This window comes from Cynara cardunculus, assembly GCF_001531365.2.
Source record: "Cynara cardunculus var. scolymus isolate 2C chromosome LG 16, CcrdV1, whole genome shotgun sequence".
Lineage (NCBI taxonomy): Eukaryota > Viridiplantae > Streptophyta > Magnoliopsida > Asterales > Asteraceae > Cynara > Cynara cardunculus.
This window is the reverse complement of record NC_037543.1, coordinates 8,495,631-8,511,493: the sequence shown is the minus strand read 5'-3', so window position 1 is coordinate 8,511,493 and position 15,863 is coordinate 8,495,631. Positions and strand designations below refer to the sequence as shown.

The following is a 15,863-nucleotide window of genomic DNA, read 5'->3' as shown; positions in this document are numbered from 1 at the left end:
ACTCTCATAAGCATACCTATGCAATAATGAAGCTCGATCCATATTTGACAAAGAGTATCGAATACGTGGTTTATCTCTTTCGTAGTCAGCTATTAAAGTGCAAATCGTGATGAAAAACCAAGCAATAATGGTCATAGCTTGATGCAAAAACAATCTCATAAGCTTACGTCTGCGTGTTGTGAAATTAAGTCAGGCCATTTCCTGTTCAAAGACATACAAATGGTTTTATAATTTATTAAATATAACAGTTAGTTTGCAAGGTAACTACAAATGTCATGAACTTTTTAGGTGAGGATGATGACAGCATCCCTTTAAAATGCATCATATTCTCTCTTTATTGTAATATGAGAAGGTACAAATACTAGAAGCTTTTTCCATACTTAATTCTTGATAAAGAGAGATAGTGTTGAGAGAAGTTGGTTGTGTTTGTACAACAACTAATTTAATATAAACAAAAGTGTGAGAACCTTCACCCGACAATGGTATGTTGGATTTGTTCACATGTATAGACTCCTATAATCATTTGTTTTTTTACTGTGGGTTTTCTAAAAAGGTTTGGACAATCATTAAGAGGGAGACATATATGACTTAGGGTGTCTGATATGTGGGAAAATATCTTACATGCTTTTTCTAATAGTGGAGGAGCTCCTTGGACCTTGTCTCAGAAGTTATACTTGGCGGTTTCGGTTTATTTCGTTTGGCAGGAGTCGAACCAGAGAATCTTAACTAATTTGAAACGTAATAATGACCAGCTTGTTCTAGAGATTAAGAATGTTGTTATGGCTAGAATCGCGTGGAAGGCCAATCAGATGGGGAAAGTTGCGATTTCTCATGGTGTGGTTCGATAAGAATAGCTGGTGGAAGATCTCCTTTCAGTTCTGGGGGTTCTGGTGGAGCCAGGTTGTGTGCATCACTTCACTTTTAGCATGCTGCATTATTTTGTTTTCTTATGTTTGTTCTCGTTGATAACAGTTTCGTTTGGTATTATCACCTGCTTTGTTTGTCGTGTGTTTGGTGTTTGGATATTTTTCTAGAACAGTTGTATAGTTTTTTTTGCTTTTTTTAATATTTTGTCGGAAGTATTCCTCTAAAAAAAATTAAAGAGGAAAAAAGAAATTCAATCCAAACAATGAGATTTGGTAACTCCATGCATAAATACCAATTAGGCAATTACCGAGTAGTTGTGTGTGAAACAGCCGGCAGACACGACCCATCGTTCCCTCTTGTGTCTCGGCTGTCTCCTCCCACCCCCTTCTGCAAAAAGGGTTTGAAATTATGTGTTGAATTTTTCCTAATAATCGTTTCCTTGTTCTTTCGATACAGACTTCATTTAATGTTTGCTTCCTTTTTCATGATTGAAGATCTCCATCTCTCTTTCATAGACCCCACACGGAAACCTTTTCCATAATCATTACCAAGCACTTTCTATTCTGTTACTTCGCATGTTGGGGGTTTGATTAAAGGGTTTCTTCTCCTTTTTGGGTTTATTTTCCTTTCCACCATCACATCCTCATTTTGAAGATCATTTCGTGTTGATTGGGTTATTCCTCTCCTTGAAAGGAGAGGAATTTAAATCTATGGGAGTAGAAAAAGAATTTAGTGAGACCCTTCTATTTAACAAACACAATCGCCTTAAGCAATATCATCTACTTGACGGGAGGTTTTGATTCTAGGGTTTGTTTTAATGTTTTATATCCGTTAATGTAAGATTCTTTGGTCTTCTGTGACACCCTTTTGTACAATTTGGTTGTTGATTTCATCTGCTTCTCTTAGGACTTTTTACAGACGGCTGGTGTTCGTGAAGGGTTTGATCTGGTTTCAACTGTTGTAACCACAATTATAAGGAAAAAAGACTAATATTGATAATGGGTTGTGTTAATTGCAAGTGTTGTGGCAGATTCCCATCATCTTCTTCTGATGATAATGGGGACATTCATGCAATTGAGCCATTAGAAGTTGTTCATATTCTTTCTCACAATCTTTATTTGGAGTATTCAGTGCTTTCTCAACGTGGGTATTACCCTGATACACCTCATAAAGAGAATCAAGATTGTTACTGTATCAAGACCCACATTCAAGGTGACCCCAATGTTCACTTCTTTGGTGTTTTTGATGGGCATGGTCAATCTGGCACACAATGTGCGAATTTTGTCAAGAATAGGCTAATCGAGATCCTTTGTAGTGATGATAGATTGTTGGAAGATCCTGCCGTAGCTTTTAACTCCGCATTCTCCACTACGAACGATGAGCTTCATGCAAATCAAGAAATTGATGATTCTATGAGTGGCACAACTGCAATTGTGACTCTTGTCATTGGTGATAGGCTTTTCGTTGCTAATGTGGGTGATTCAAGAGCTGTGATGTCAGTTAAGGAAGAGGGTAATTATCAACTTGTTGCTGAGGATTTGTCCTCTGACCAAACGCCTTACAGGAAAGATGAATGTGAGAGAGTGAAGCTCTGTGGGGCCAGGGTTTTGAGTGTTGATCAAGTTGAAGGGCTAAAAGATGAGACTATCCAATCGTGGGGTGATGAAGAGAGCCAAGGTAGTGATCCACCACGGTTGTGGGTGCCAAATGGAATGTATCCTGGGACTGCATTTACACGTAGCATTGGAGATAGTTTGGCAGAACATATCGGTGTTGTGGCTGTTCCTGAAGTAAAAGAATTTCAGCTCACTGCCAACATTCCATTTTTTGTCCTTGCAAGTGATGGCGTATTTGAGTTCCTATCCAGCCAAGATGTTGTGAATATGGTATGCTATTATCTGAAGTTCATTAATAACTAGAACAACAAGAACTGAGTTTGTTAATATTTTGTGAAACGGATGATCCACATAACCGTTTGATCTCTTGCTACTACTAATAGTTCATGGATAGACTTCATAAGCTAAAATATTCTTTCTGCTGACCAATTTTTAAAGATTAATAGTTTATGGATAGACGATATGAATGTAGGACTTTTGGGTACATGTAACATAGGCATCCACAAGACTTTCAAATACAATTCACCAAGGTAGTTTTATAGCTAATTTGGTTCCATTTTTAGATAAAAAATTATTCTACATTCCATTAACTTAAATTAAGTCATGTATCAAATGATAAGGGAAATTTAGGCCATTTATAATATCGAGCAATTGACATATGTAAGTCAAAAGTTGGTTACCCTTGATGTAAACTGTTGCCATCCAACAGTCTTACCTCTTTATGACACTTTCATGTTATTGCTACTTCAAATCATTTTTAGGAAGTGAAGTCAATCTTTTGGAGACAAGTTGTAATAGATTTATTGTCGTCCGGAAGTAACATAGGAGATTGGTGTAAATTTTTTGCTTTTCTCTTCACTTGTAGCATCATGGTAGATAGAGGAAGGGTTGTTTATTTAGGGGCCGTTTGGTTAATTTTTCATTAAGATCTGTATGGATAAAACTGCTTTATTGATAAATCTGTCTACATTACCACTCTTAGGAGAGTTCTTTTTATGCTCTCAGTGTTTTCACAAGGGTAAAAGGGGAAAACATTGGCTGAATGGTAAGAACACTTGTTTCTTGGATGACCTAATAAGCCACTAGCCGGATCATTAAGCCATAACCGAACACTTCTGTATGACTTCTGAATAAGCCATACAGCCGATTAAGCTCAATAAGCCACAATCAAACAGCCCCTTTATATGTTGTTGTTTGTTTACGGCTTAATGATTATGCCATTAAGCTGATTTACTTACTTCGGCCGGTCCTTCCTCCTTCCTAATGGATTCAGTCACTTGTATTCCTAAAACACCCCTTTGCCCTTTAAACTCTCTCCTCACGTATTTCCTTCTGCTCTTTCTCTCTCTCTACCAAAACTCACCTCTTCTCGTCGTTCTCCATGTTACGGAGGAAGAAGACGGCAGCAGTGGTTTAGGCTAGGATGCCTAGCTTGACAATATTGTAAGGATTTTTGGAGAACCATGTGGAGAAATTGAGGGATTTGGATGGGGCGAATCGATTTGAGTGAAGGGTCGTTGGTAGTGATGACGATCAGGGGTTTGGAGTTGCACACTTGCTGGACCTAAGTTAATCAAATTCCATGCCATACACCTTCCACGTCTGTAAATATTTACATTGAATCAAATTCCATGCCCATACACTTTCCCAGTCTGTAAAAATTACCGTAGTAACCTTGAACTTAAAACACAAACAAAACCAAATATCAAACCAACTAGCTGATACATGCCCCCTTCAAACATCAACTGTCGGGTGCAACCTGCGTCCACTCAAGCTCACCTGCTCTTCCCTTCTACATTTGCTCATACACACACACACACACACACACTTTCTGTGTTTTTAGATAGGGACAAACCCAATTCAGTTCAGATCTTACAAAAGAGATTTGAGAACAAGAGAGATTGTTGAATTTGAGTTTGATTTCAGGCTGTTATCCAACATAAGAACAAACAGCAATTTTTTAATCCATGCAAGTGGCTTAATCTATACATGGTTTAATGGAAAAAAAACAAACGTCTATGAGCCCATCAAGTCTAAACCAAATACTCTCTTTGTCCAATGAAAATAGCAATATTTGACCGAACATAGTTTAAGAGAAAAGTGACTGTCTTAAAAACCAGTTGATAATGACATCATAAGAGAATGCTCGGGAACTACATAAAACTTACTATCCGTCCTTCGAAAAATACAACTTTTCCTTTTTTTTAGTAAGATCCTTGCTCACATCTATCAATTTGGCGTTGATTTCGATGCAAAAAGTTTTCTCAATTTAGTCCCTGGGGGCCTTTTGGGTATATGATTACTGGTTAAAGACTCCTTAAACTAAGTGCGATGTTGCATTTTTTGGGATGGAGGGAATGCCAAAATTTTGTATTGATGACAAAAGCAAGTTTTTGTGAACATATATAGAACAGGATTTATGTAAATCTAATGCAAATTTAGGATTGTTAGATTCATCTTTAGATATTTTCAGCTCTGTTCTATTCATCTTATCTTTATATGTTGTTCTCTTAACTATTGCTTTTCCTGGTGTAGGTGAACATGTATGCAGATCCCCGGGATGCATGTCGTGCTATTACCCGAGAATCATACAAATTATGGTTAGAGCAGGAGAATCGAACAGACGATATAACAATCATTGTTGTGCATGTTAAAAGCTTATCCGATGTAATACAAGTGGGTTCATCTTAGTCTTCTTTATTTTCTTGTAAAACTAAAGCCTGTACCTCCATTGAGAACTCTACATTCTGGGATTTTTAAACTGCAAGCAAGGATAGATCTTTCAAGTAGTGGTTCGATATGCGTTCATCTTATATTTGCAGCCATGCTCACATCAGGTCATTTGTACCCTTTAGGTTTGAGACTTGTAATAGGCATCAGACATTCAAAATGTACAATTACCTGTGAAGAAGACACTATTCATTATTAGAAAGTATTTGCGTGTACTACAAAACATGTTGATTGTATACTTGGGATCTCATATGTATGGCTGCAATTCTGACATTTGTCCCAATGGTATGAGTGAATGTCTACAACATGACTGAATCCATCTTAGGGAGAATGACGTAACAGTTTTAATGACCTCCTTGTGTTACTGAACAATAACAGGTATCAGAAACGGATATGGTATGCAAGAGAAGTGGCCAGGATAGCAACTTGCTCCGCCCATTCTTGCTACTTTCCATGGTACTAGTAATAACTGATCATTTTAGTGTATATATAGTTAGGATGGTCTTTTGTGGGGAAAACCGAGCTTAGTCACATATGTAGCAGTTAGTTTGAGCTTAGTGTTAATCTGGATTTTGGGAATTCTTGAACTGTAACCTTTTTGTTAACACATGCTACCCTGTTTCCCAGGCTCTGAGTTACAGATGTTATTGTATCTCTAACAACTCCATCTTAGCTAGATCGGTTTTGGTGCATTTGGAGGTTACCGGCTAACATGCCTTTTTATGGTTAAGGGTTCATAGTTTTAACTCTGCTTGATCGGTTTTATAACGCATTGTTTGTTCTTGGAGGTCAGGACCAGCTTGGTTTGCTTGCAAACCGAATTTGGAATGGTTCTTCGTTGAGTGCAATTCTTATGCAGATATTTGATCTGTTTAATGTCAAGCAGAAGGGAGTTATTGCTTTCAGTGACTTTGTTCGAGCACTTAATGTTACGGATGGAACAGGATTCATAGAGAGTCAGGAGGTACATCTGTGCTAGTTCTATGCTGTATGCTTTTGCATGTTTATTTCCAAACATTATAGAGCCTTCCTGATATACTTCTTTTGTCTTATGAAAATGCTACATTTCCATTTTTGGGAAGTTTTCAATTTCTATTTATTTACTCACTGCACTGATTATATGATAAGGATCTCTAGCAATGATCATGGATTTAAGGCAAATTGTTGAACGTAAATAGTGTGTATGGTTTTTCGTTTTCTATTATTATTATGGCATGTGTGGGATTTGAACATCTTCCTTATTGATCATAACATGTTCATTGTGTGTCGTTTTTGTAGGTTAAGAAAATGTTGATCGGACTTTTATGCGAGTCTCAGCTGAAACTGGCTGATGATACCATTGAGATAGTGCTCGATAAGGTGAGCTTACTTTTGTAACTGTAACATTCTTGAAGCAACATCAATACACAACAGATAGAAATTACATAAAAGGTGAAAAAGGTATTCATTTGGCCCGTGTACTGTCCAATAAAATTACTATTTGCACCATGTCATGAAATATATTTATGAGCAAATTACATGCTTGGTCCCTGTACTTTACATGTTATAACGTCTCAAGTCCGTAGAGAAATAATTACGAAAAACAGTCTGTCGTATGCATTTCATAAGAGATGTGTGCTGTGTGTGTCTGAAATGGGGCCTGAGATGTGTGCTCTGTGTGTGTATTGTGAGGGGAAGGAGGGGTCATGATGGAGGGTTTCACCGGGGAAGGGAAAGGCGGGGTCATTGTGGGGGAAGGGGATGGTGGCCGGTGCCGAAGACGAGCAAAGACGTGGGTGGGGGTTTGCTTGACCGGTGTGTATTTTATATATGTATATAACGTCCCGATCATTTACGAACCTCATATTTCGTACAAACCATAGAAACCAATCTCAACCATCCATATAGGCTAATGAATATATGGTTCTACAAATATCTCGATTGTCTCCTAATCTAAATTGTTGATCATAAATTCATAATGACTTGATGTCGATAAATCCGCGAGTCTAGAAATTCATTTCGGACAATTGAACCTTCTCGAACTGTTTCTTTTTAAGAACCAAAAATATTTATGCTAAAATAACAAATGCGAAAAAGAACAGAAGGACTTGCACACGTAATGGAAGAATGAATCTTCCATATATCTCACAATTGTTTGGTTTGTATAAATTAGGAGGTTTGCATGATCTCTCTTCTCCCTCTCTCTCTCTCTCTCTCTCTATATATATATATATATATATATATATATATATATATTTACAAACCCAAACCATTGATAGAAACCATACAAACCAATTAACTGAGATATTTACAGAAATGATGAGAGTTTATTTATTATGATTTGGATATTTATGGAAGATTATAAGAGTTCATTTATTATGCTTAACACTGTATTAGGAAACAATCAAGATATTCATTAGACTAGATGAACGGTTGAGATTGGTTTATATGGTTTGTATTAATGGTTGGGTTTGTAAAGGAAACCACCTCTCTCTCTCTATATATACACACACACACACATATAATTAGAAATTAAAGAAACTAGGTCAAATGACCTAAATGCCCCTGGGTTAACAGAAGGCATAAGGACCAAGGATGTTATAAAAAATGCATACCAGAGCCACAAGGTTGTTTTCCGTAATTATATCACTTTAGGATTTGCATTATCAAATTGGTTGTATTTGCAGGAGATTTAGGAGTTGGATTATTTGGTGGACTGGGTGGGGGCACTTTAATAGGGCTATGTTGTTTTGACACAAGAAGAGATGATGATGGTAATTGCAAACCGTATTAAAGTCTCTCTCTCATCCCCCGGCCCCAGGGGGAGGGGGTGAAGTTAGGGATGGTGAAATAGGACTCTGGTTCATGAAAGGTGTGACATAACCAAGGATGAAGCTAGAATGTGGAGTACGGACTTCCCAATTCCACTAGCATAAAAGAGTTTATTCAACTCCYGAGAGATTCTATAGTTCCTGAGCTTGAGAGATTCTATAGTTCCATAAAACTATTTTTTGAGCCTTTTAAGTTGAAGAATATCTCACAAACACACTTTAATGTCTTGGGATCTAATTTTCCTCGGTTTCACTATGAACATGAACAAATGCTTCATACCCAAATATGCGAGGAACAAGATAATGTAGGTTGTAAAAGGATTTTGAAATCATTGATGCTACGGCAGTTGTAACAAGATTTGGACACATTTTAGTAGATGCAGAAAGGATCGTGTCAGATGACCATTTTTTTTTGTTAGCGACTCCATTTTGTTGCCACCAAATTGAGTCTTTGTCATATGGTATTTGAGTTTTTATATATAATTTGGGTACCTAATTACTTTTGATTCGAAGTGATGGGTCCTTCCATGGACTAATACACAATCTGCAATTGGATTGGATTGGATTATACATGGACATGCAATTGTCATCTATATTACTCTTATCGCCCCTAAAGAATGTCCTCAGTAAGCAACACATGGTTTTAAATATTTGTTGGTCCACAAATGGATTAGACATGGCCAAAAATCGGTCCCGGGCAGAAATTATGTTCTGCCGGACCCGTCCGGTGTAACCGATCCCGGTCCCGTCGAAAATGGTTAGGCGCGGTTAAGCTTTATTGTAACTGGTTAGGGTCTTCGGTATCCCATGACGAATTGATTTGAAGAGTTCAGGTGGCTTGAATTCTTCCAATAGCCTCTTGGTCATCAAAGTCGAGTTCTTTATCGTTATCATATTGTGAGTAAGTGTCATCGGTAGACATGGCCAAAAACCGGTTCCGGACAAGGGTGGGTCGAAGCGGGTCTTGGGCCAAAATAGTGTTCTGTCGGGCCGGTTCCGGTCTCGTCAAAATGGTTAGGCCCGGTTAAACTTTATTGTAACCGGTTAGGGTAACAGGTCCCCTTTCCAGGCCCAAATCGGTCCTACAAAAAAATGGATTTTTTTGAGAGATTTTCAATAATACACTTTAAGATATATAATGTGGTCACTTAGATACACTTTAAAAATATATTTTATTATAATTTTGATTTAGTAAATAATTTAAAATTACATTCAAATATTCAGCTATTCAAAAATACACTTATTCATCATAGGAATCCTATGTCGGATTGATTTGAAGAGTTTTGGCTTGAATTATTCTAATAGCCTCTTCGTCATCAAGATTATCAATGTCAAGTTTCTCATCATCGTTATATTATGAGTAAGTGTCGTCAGTATCGGTAGTTGGTGGCGTACTTAGTCCCATGGCGATCAAGTGTTCTTCCACCTCTTCAATTTCCACCTCTAATGATGTCGTGTGTTGAATTTTATCTATGTTATCCAAGTAATCCTTCAAACATATGCAACACTCTACGGACTCCAGGCTTAGTCTTGTCCGTCGTACCAAAATAATCTTGCCACTAAGAGAAAAAACAGACTCCGAACCTACGGTACTGACTTGGATTGTTAGTATATCACGGGCCGTGCATGCAAAACCGGGAATTGAGGTTACTTTTATTTCCAAAAATCTAATAGATCAAATATATTTCAAAATCTTCAACGTCATTGCGGGGTATGCAGCCACAAAGTTAGTATGCACATACATATTTAATTCACCCAAATCGTTATAAATTACCCATAAATAAATGACTTGAAGGGCTTTCTTGTTGGCTTTCTCCCCTAGAAAAATGTTATAATGATCAAATAAATCTTGAAAATTATTATTAAACAAATGTCTTTGTTTCGTTGAAAAAGAATATTCATAGCCATATCTAAACCAGAAGTCACACATATTTATGTAATTAAAACTTTCTACAACGATAACATTTAAATATGGGTTTAACGTTGCGGCACAAAGAAAAACAAATGAGATGCTCATAAAATATTTTAACAATTTCTTTTTCATTGAATTCATCAACCTTTCCCAATCGCGATGGTTTTCGTATTGTATAATCTTACTTGCCAAAAATATACATTCGATTTAAAAGCAAAGGGCTTGTTGGATAATAATATTGGATAAAAGAGTTATCGCATTTTTAAAATCACCCAAAAAATATCGTATAATCCTTCAACCACGGTTCAATCAAGATTCCCAATAGAATTTTGCAGGTAATGGTGTTTATAGAATGAAAAAAAAATATTTTTTTTGTTTTAGCAAATTTTCAATTATAAAATAGGTTAAATTCCATCTTACGGCATATCAAAACTCGGTGCCAAAGCTTTAAAACCAACGTCTTTGCAATATTTTTATATTCTGCATGCATTTTCTTACTCGTTTGTGAAAATTCGCGTAACATAAGTCTAAACTTATCTATTACGGGTTTACAAGTATTTAAACCGTCTTGAAAGACTAAATTTATTATGTGTGCACAACGTATATGAAATAATTTACCGTTTAAATTAGGGGTCAAATGACACTTTAATTTTTCCACAGATAGATTATTTTTACTAGTGTTATCAAATGAAATGCTAATTATTTTAGAAAATATATTACAAAATGCAAGACATTTTTTAAATAATTGAAATTGGTGTCCACCCAAATGTGGCACACCAAGCGGTTCAAGTTTGATTGCACGTTTGAATAATTGCCACGATTACGGCTCAATCCAATGTGCCGGTATGCATATATAAGAAACCAACAATTCGTGTGGTGCGCTCCATACATCACACGTCAAAGAAATATTGTTAGGTAAAAGAGAAAACCTTTGTTTCATTTATTTCGACATATTTTATACATTTTAATTGTATCACGTCTAAGAATTTGATGACTTACCAGCTTGTATCGTGGTTGTAATGTTTTTTTGGATCAACATCGTAGTGTGAGGGTTGTCGAAATGTCCAAACAGCAACCCGACTTGAATGACACATTGTGTTGTCTTTTATCGGTTCAATGCGGCATCAAACGTCCATATTTGACCTTGATTGTTAGTATCGGTTGGCTTGAATCGTCCCTCTGACCTCAACCACGGGCATGTTTTTTCGGTGTGCTGCCTTAAAGTTGAATTTCCTTCCTCCGTAAGGAGAGCTTGACACATTTTGTAATGCGTCTTTCTTTTCCCATTCGTGAGGATTACCAAGTTGTATGCATTTCAAATCTCGGACTTTCGTATGTGCTCGGAGAGAACTTGGCAAACTTGTTTGTTTGATGCATCATGTTCACCGACCATTTTGGAAGGCAAAGAGAGAAATAAATGAGAATTGGGAAATGGAAGCGAGAAATAAATACGAGCCGAAGTCACAAAATATAGCGATATTGTGGACGTTTTTTTTGACGTTTTGTAAGTTGGTATCTTACCCAATACACCAGAACAATATATATATATATATATATATATATATATATATATATATATATAGTGTTTAAGAGGCCAAAATGACAAAAAGGGTCAAATTAAAAAAAACAGTCATATGACCGTTGGTCAACGGTAAAAAAGGTCAAACTTTTGAATTTCCGGGCCGGTCCTAGTTCTGGTCCTCCTGTAGTCCCGGGCCGGGCCGATTTAGCCATGTCTAAAATGGATGAGTGGCTTCACAACAATGTTTGTAGAAGGGTGGGATTGAATATAAACACTATTCTTTCTATCAACTTTAATTCTTATTGATTATGATATATAAGCAATCAAATAGTTACCTGATTATTTGTAGGATAAGTCTTCACATAATCAACTTTGGTTTGAGAAGCATTTGTCAGTTTTCTCAAAGCAAGGAGAAACATGGCAGATTGATATGAAAGTTGTCTTAAGGCTTAGTGACAGAAAAGAAAAAGGAGTTGGTCCTACTGCCATGTTGACTTTGGTGCAGGATCTGAACATAATAGCAACCTTATGGACGACATACTTGAGCAATGGAATGAGTTTTTGGATAGAATAGACTCATCGAGGACTGAGATGGCTAGGCTGATCAAGGAAGAAAAGAATAGTGTGAATGTTGAAATCAAGAAGTGAAAGGTTGAGTAAGTGTCCAAGACCAACAAAAAGATCAAAAAGTTGGGTACAAAGTTAAAGGACAACAAGGAAGAAAACCAGATGTTGTTTCAAGAGAACTACAAACTCAAAGAAGAACGCAAGAAGCTCCATGCCGCTGCCTCCACACCAACAGTCCTGGCCTCCCCATCTTCTCTACAACCCACTTCATCGGAGTAGGATAGGTTTTATCATAACCCTTTTACCTCAAACTTTCTGATTTCTTTTGCTTTTATTTGAGTTTGGGATTGTTTTTACTCATTTTAAGTTTGTTTTTCTTGCAAGTTGATCATATATTGAGTACCATGCATATATAGCCCGAATAATTTCTAAAGTCCTAGTCACACTTTTAGTTATGTAGTTCTTGCTAGAACTAGCACTGTTTTTTTTAGGACATAATTTGGTCCACATTCTACACATACTAAGAAATGATATAGGCCTTTGTTTTTTTTTCTCCCTATTGGCCCCTTGCACCTGATTAATATACACTTTCTCACCCATACACATCCAATGAGGACATTGTACATTACAAGTTTTTGGGAGGGGGACCAACATATCCAAAAGATCAAAACAAAAGCACCAAAGCTCTTAAAATAAAAATATGCCATGTTTTGGATCTAAACATCACAAATGTCCCATAGGGGCAGGTGTATGCTTGCAACAAAAAGAGCACAAAAAGTGCCAAAAATTAAAAAAAAATCCAATGTTGAAGCAAATGAGAGAAAAGGTGCAATGAATGTCAAAGGGTTGGATCCATCTCCCAAAGACATGAAATGCCCTAAATGGCATTCTTGAAGTATAACTCTTTGGTGTATTGGGGATAAACTTTATGGACCATTTCCCATGTCTGGAAACTATCAATACATTTTGGTAGTTGTTATGTATCCAAATGGGTAGACGTTGTAGCTTGTCATGCAAATGATGCAAAGATGGTAGTTAAATTTTTTCATAAGCATATTTTTACAAGATTTGGTACTCCCAGAACTATGATTAGTGATGAGGGTATCCACTTTGTAAACAACATGATGAAAGAAGTTCTTGAAAAATATAACATAAGCCATAGGGTAGCTACTGCTTATCACCCTCAAATAAATGGCTTAGCTGAACTTTCAAACAGGAAGATCAAGAGTATCTTAGAGAAAGTGGTAAAACCAACAAGAAATGATTGGTCCTTCAAACTTGATGATGCTCTTTGGCCTCAGCTAGTCTTTGGAAAAGGTTGCCACTTACCACTAGAACTTGAGCACAAAGATATTTGGGCTTTGAAAGAGCTAAATATGTGTGTAAATGCTGCAAGTGAAAGAAGAATGCTACAAATCAATGAGCTTGAGGAGTTGAGAGATCAAGCATATGAGAATGCCAAGATTTACAAAGACAAAACAAAAAAAATGGCATGATAAGAGGATCTCTCAAAGAGAGTTTGTAGCAGGTAAAAAGGTGTTACTCTTTAACTCAAAGTTGAAACTTTTTCTAGGAAAACTAAGATCCAAGTGGACAGGGCCATTTGAGTTTCACAAAGTCCATCATCATGGAATAGTGGAACTCATTGACCCCAACACTGGATCCATTTTCAAAGTAAATGGTCAAAGAGTGAAATCCTATAATGATGCTATTGAAATCACAGGTACCACATCTATGGTACACCTGACTCATTCCTAGAGTTTGATGATGAAGGTTGTCATAGCCTTTAAACAATGAACATATGTAAATACAAGTATTTTATTTTAGAAGGTTTGGTTAGTTTTATATTTTTCTGAATAACAAGATTTTTGTGAAAAAGGAACAGTTGCTATAGCAATTTCTTGCAGTGGTACAACAACCTGCACTTGGCCCACAAGTCTTGTCAACCGAAAATAAACTCAAGAGTCTGCAAAGATGCTTTATGAAAAGCAACTTTTTAGCAGTAAAAATCAGATTCTCAACATTTTCCCATGTTAATAACATGATTACCTTCAACCATCTACTTTTGTACTAATATTAACCCTTGGTTGGTTTTTAACCATAACCCTCAACTCCCCTTTATTCGGTTCCCTCCCAACCAAATAACCCACAATTTTGTTTCCTACATTACCTACTTGAATCCAAACTACACCTTTTACTGATTTCTTTTTCAAAGGGTCTGTTAGTTTATTGTGTAGTGCAGGGGTATTCAAAGCAAAACTCAAATATGGGGAGAGCAAAAACGAAAGCAAAGAAGGGAGAATGAAAATCCATTGTTGATCAACCAACAAGAAGAATCCTGAGGAAGAAAGCACCAGAAGCAGAAACCATAGAAGCCTCTCCATCTGCTGTTGTCGAAACACTACTATCGAAGCCAATGGCTAGGTCATCATCGACCATAACGCCTCCATTAAAGAAGCTCAAAACAGGGGCTGATGATCGAGGTACAACCCATCATTCAAATTCCAAAACTTCATCCCATTTTGTTTCTACCAGTTCTTCTAGCCGCAGAGCCCTCAACATTGACATTAACAAAGAACCTACATCACCCACTAATAAGGAAAGCCAAGTTTTATTGCTTGGTGGTCGTTTCCCTCTACCCTCAAGTCCCCAAACAGATGAGCATATGCTCATACCCAAGAACATCTACCAATGTTGTTGATAAACCCAATCCATCATCTCATATTCTTGATGAGGCATTCCAGGCCACTACTTTCATTTTAGGAGAGTCCACTACTTCTCCTACAATGGAAGGCAATCAGGAAACAACCTCTGCCCAAGCCAAAACCAAGTTCAAATCTGCTTTGAAGACTAAAGAAGCCAAACAAGATAGCCTTGAACCCATGTTACCTGGAGAATCACAACCTCTAGAAAGGGAAGAAGAAATTATGAAGACCAAAGCTACCAGGGATATTGATGCTGAAGGAAGAAAGGGAAAAATGATAGTGAACTACACTGATTCTGAAGAGGAAAGTTCTGAGGGTGAAGATTCACAAGATGAGGATGTTGATTATTGATAGTGTAGAGATGGTTGTAGATTCTGAGAAGGAAAGTGAAGAAACAATGGCTGAGAAAATTCAAATACCAAAGAGGACAATTTCCAAGAAAAGGAAGGTACTATCACCATAACCCAATCAAAGCAAGTCTAGGAGAATGAATATCTCCTTTGGTACTTTTAGTTGTAGGGAAGCATATGGCTTTAGCCCTAAAAGTTTGAAGGAGTTCCCATTCATCCAAGAGGCCATTACCATGCTTGGATGATAAATTTTTACCTACAAAGCAACTAAGACAAAATTTACAAATTACAATAAGAAACCTATTTATACCTTTGGTAATATGGCTTCCAAATTAAAATTTACTTTGGTAATATGGCTTCCAAATGAGAATTCTTACCACTAATTACAATAAGAAACCTATTTATACCTACAAAGCAACTAAGACAAAATTTACAACGAGAAACTCTTGAATACAACAATTAAACACAATTTAAACCCAATAGAAAGCAATGAAGAAGACATCCATTGCTGCAACACAGTTTATGGCTGCTGAAACCACCACCCCTGCCCCTGTTGCTGGTACTTCAACCAAAACAAGAAGGATCCAAGATCAGAGCCTGCACCCGAGCATGCACCCATACCACAGCCCAACCTTGTAACCAACTCATTCTTGTATGTAATAAAGGAGATGGATAAGCATCATGAGGACTTGTTGAGGAAGTTGGAAGAGAGAGATGCTATCTGGATGGCAAGAATGGAGAAGCATCATGAGGATTTGTTGAGGAAGTTGGAAGAGAGAGATGC

The 15,863-nt window shown here is 36.9% G+C and overlaps 1 protein-coding gene across 1 annotated transcript; it reads left to right on the top strand.

Annotated features, from left to right (window-relative positions):
* The first annotated feature begins 1,211 nt into the window (after positions 1 to 1,211).
* On the top strand, positions 1,212 to 6,699 carry LOC112529410 (probable protein phosphatase 2C 35). Its single transcript, XM_025140682.1, has 4 exons — positions 1,212 to 2,753; positions 5,019 to 5,159; positions 6,100 to 6,177; positions 6,492 to 6,699. The coding sequence occupies exons 1-4, from the start codon at positions 1,866 to 1,868 to the stop codon at positions 6,588 to 6,590; spliced, it is 1,206 nt and encodes a 401-aa protein (XP_024996450.1). The 5' UTR covers positions 1,212 to 1,865; the 3' UTR covers positions 6,591 to 6,699.
* The last annotated feature ends 9,164 nt before the right edge of the window (positions 6,700 to 15,863 follow it).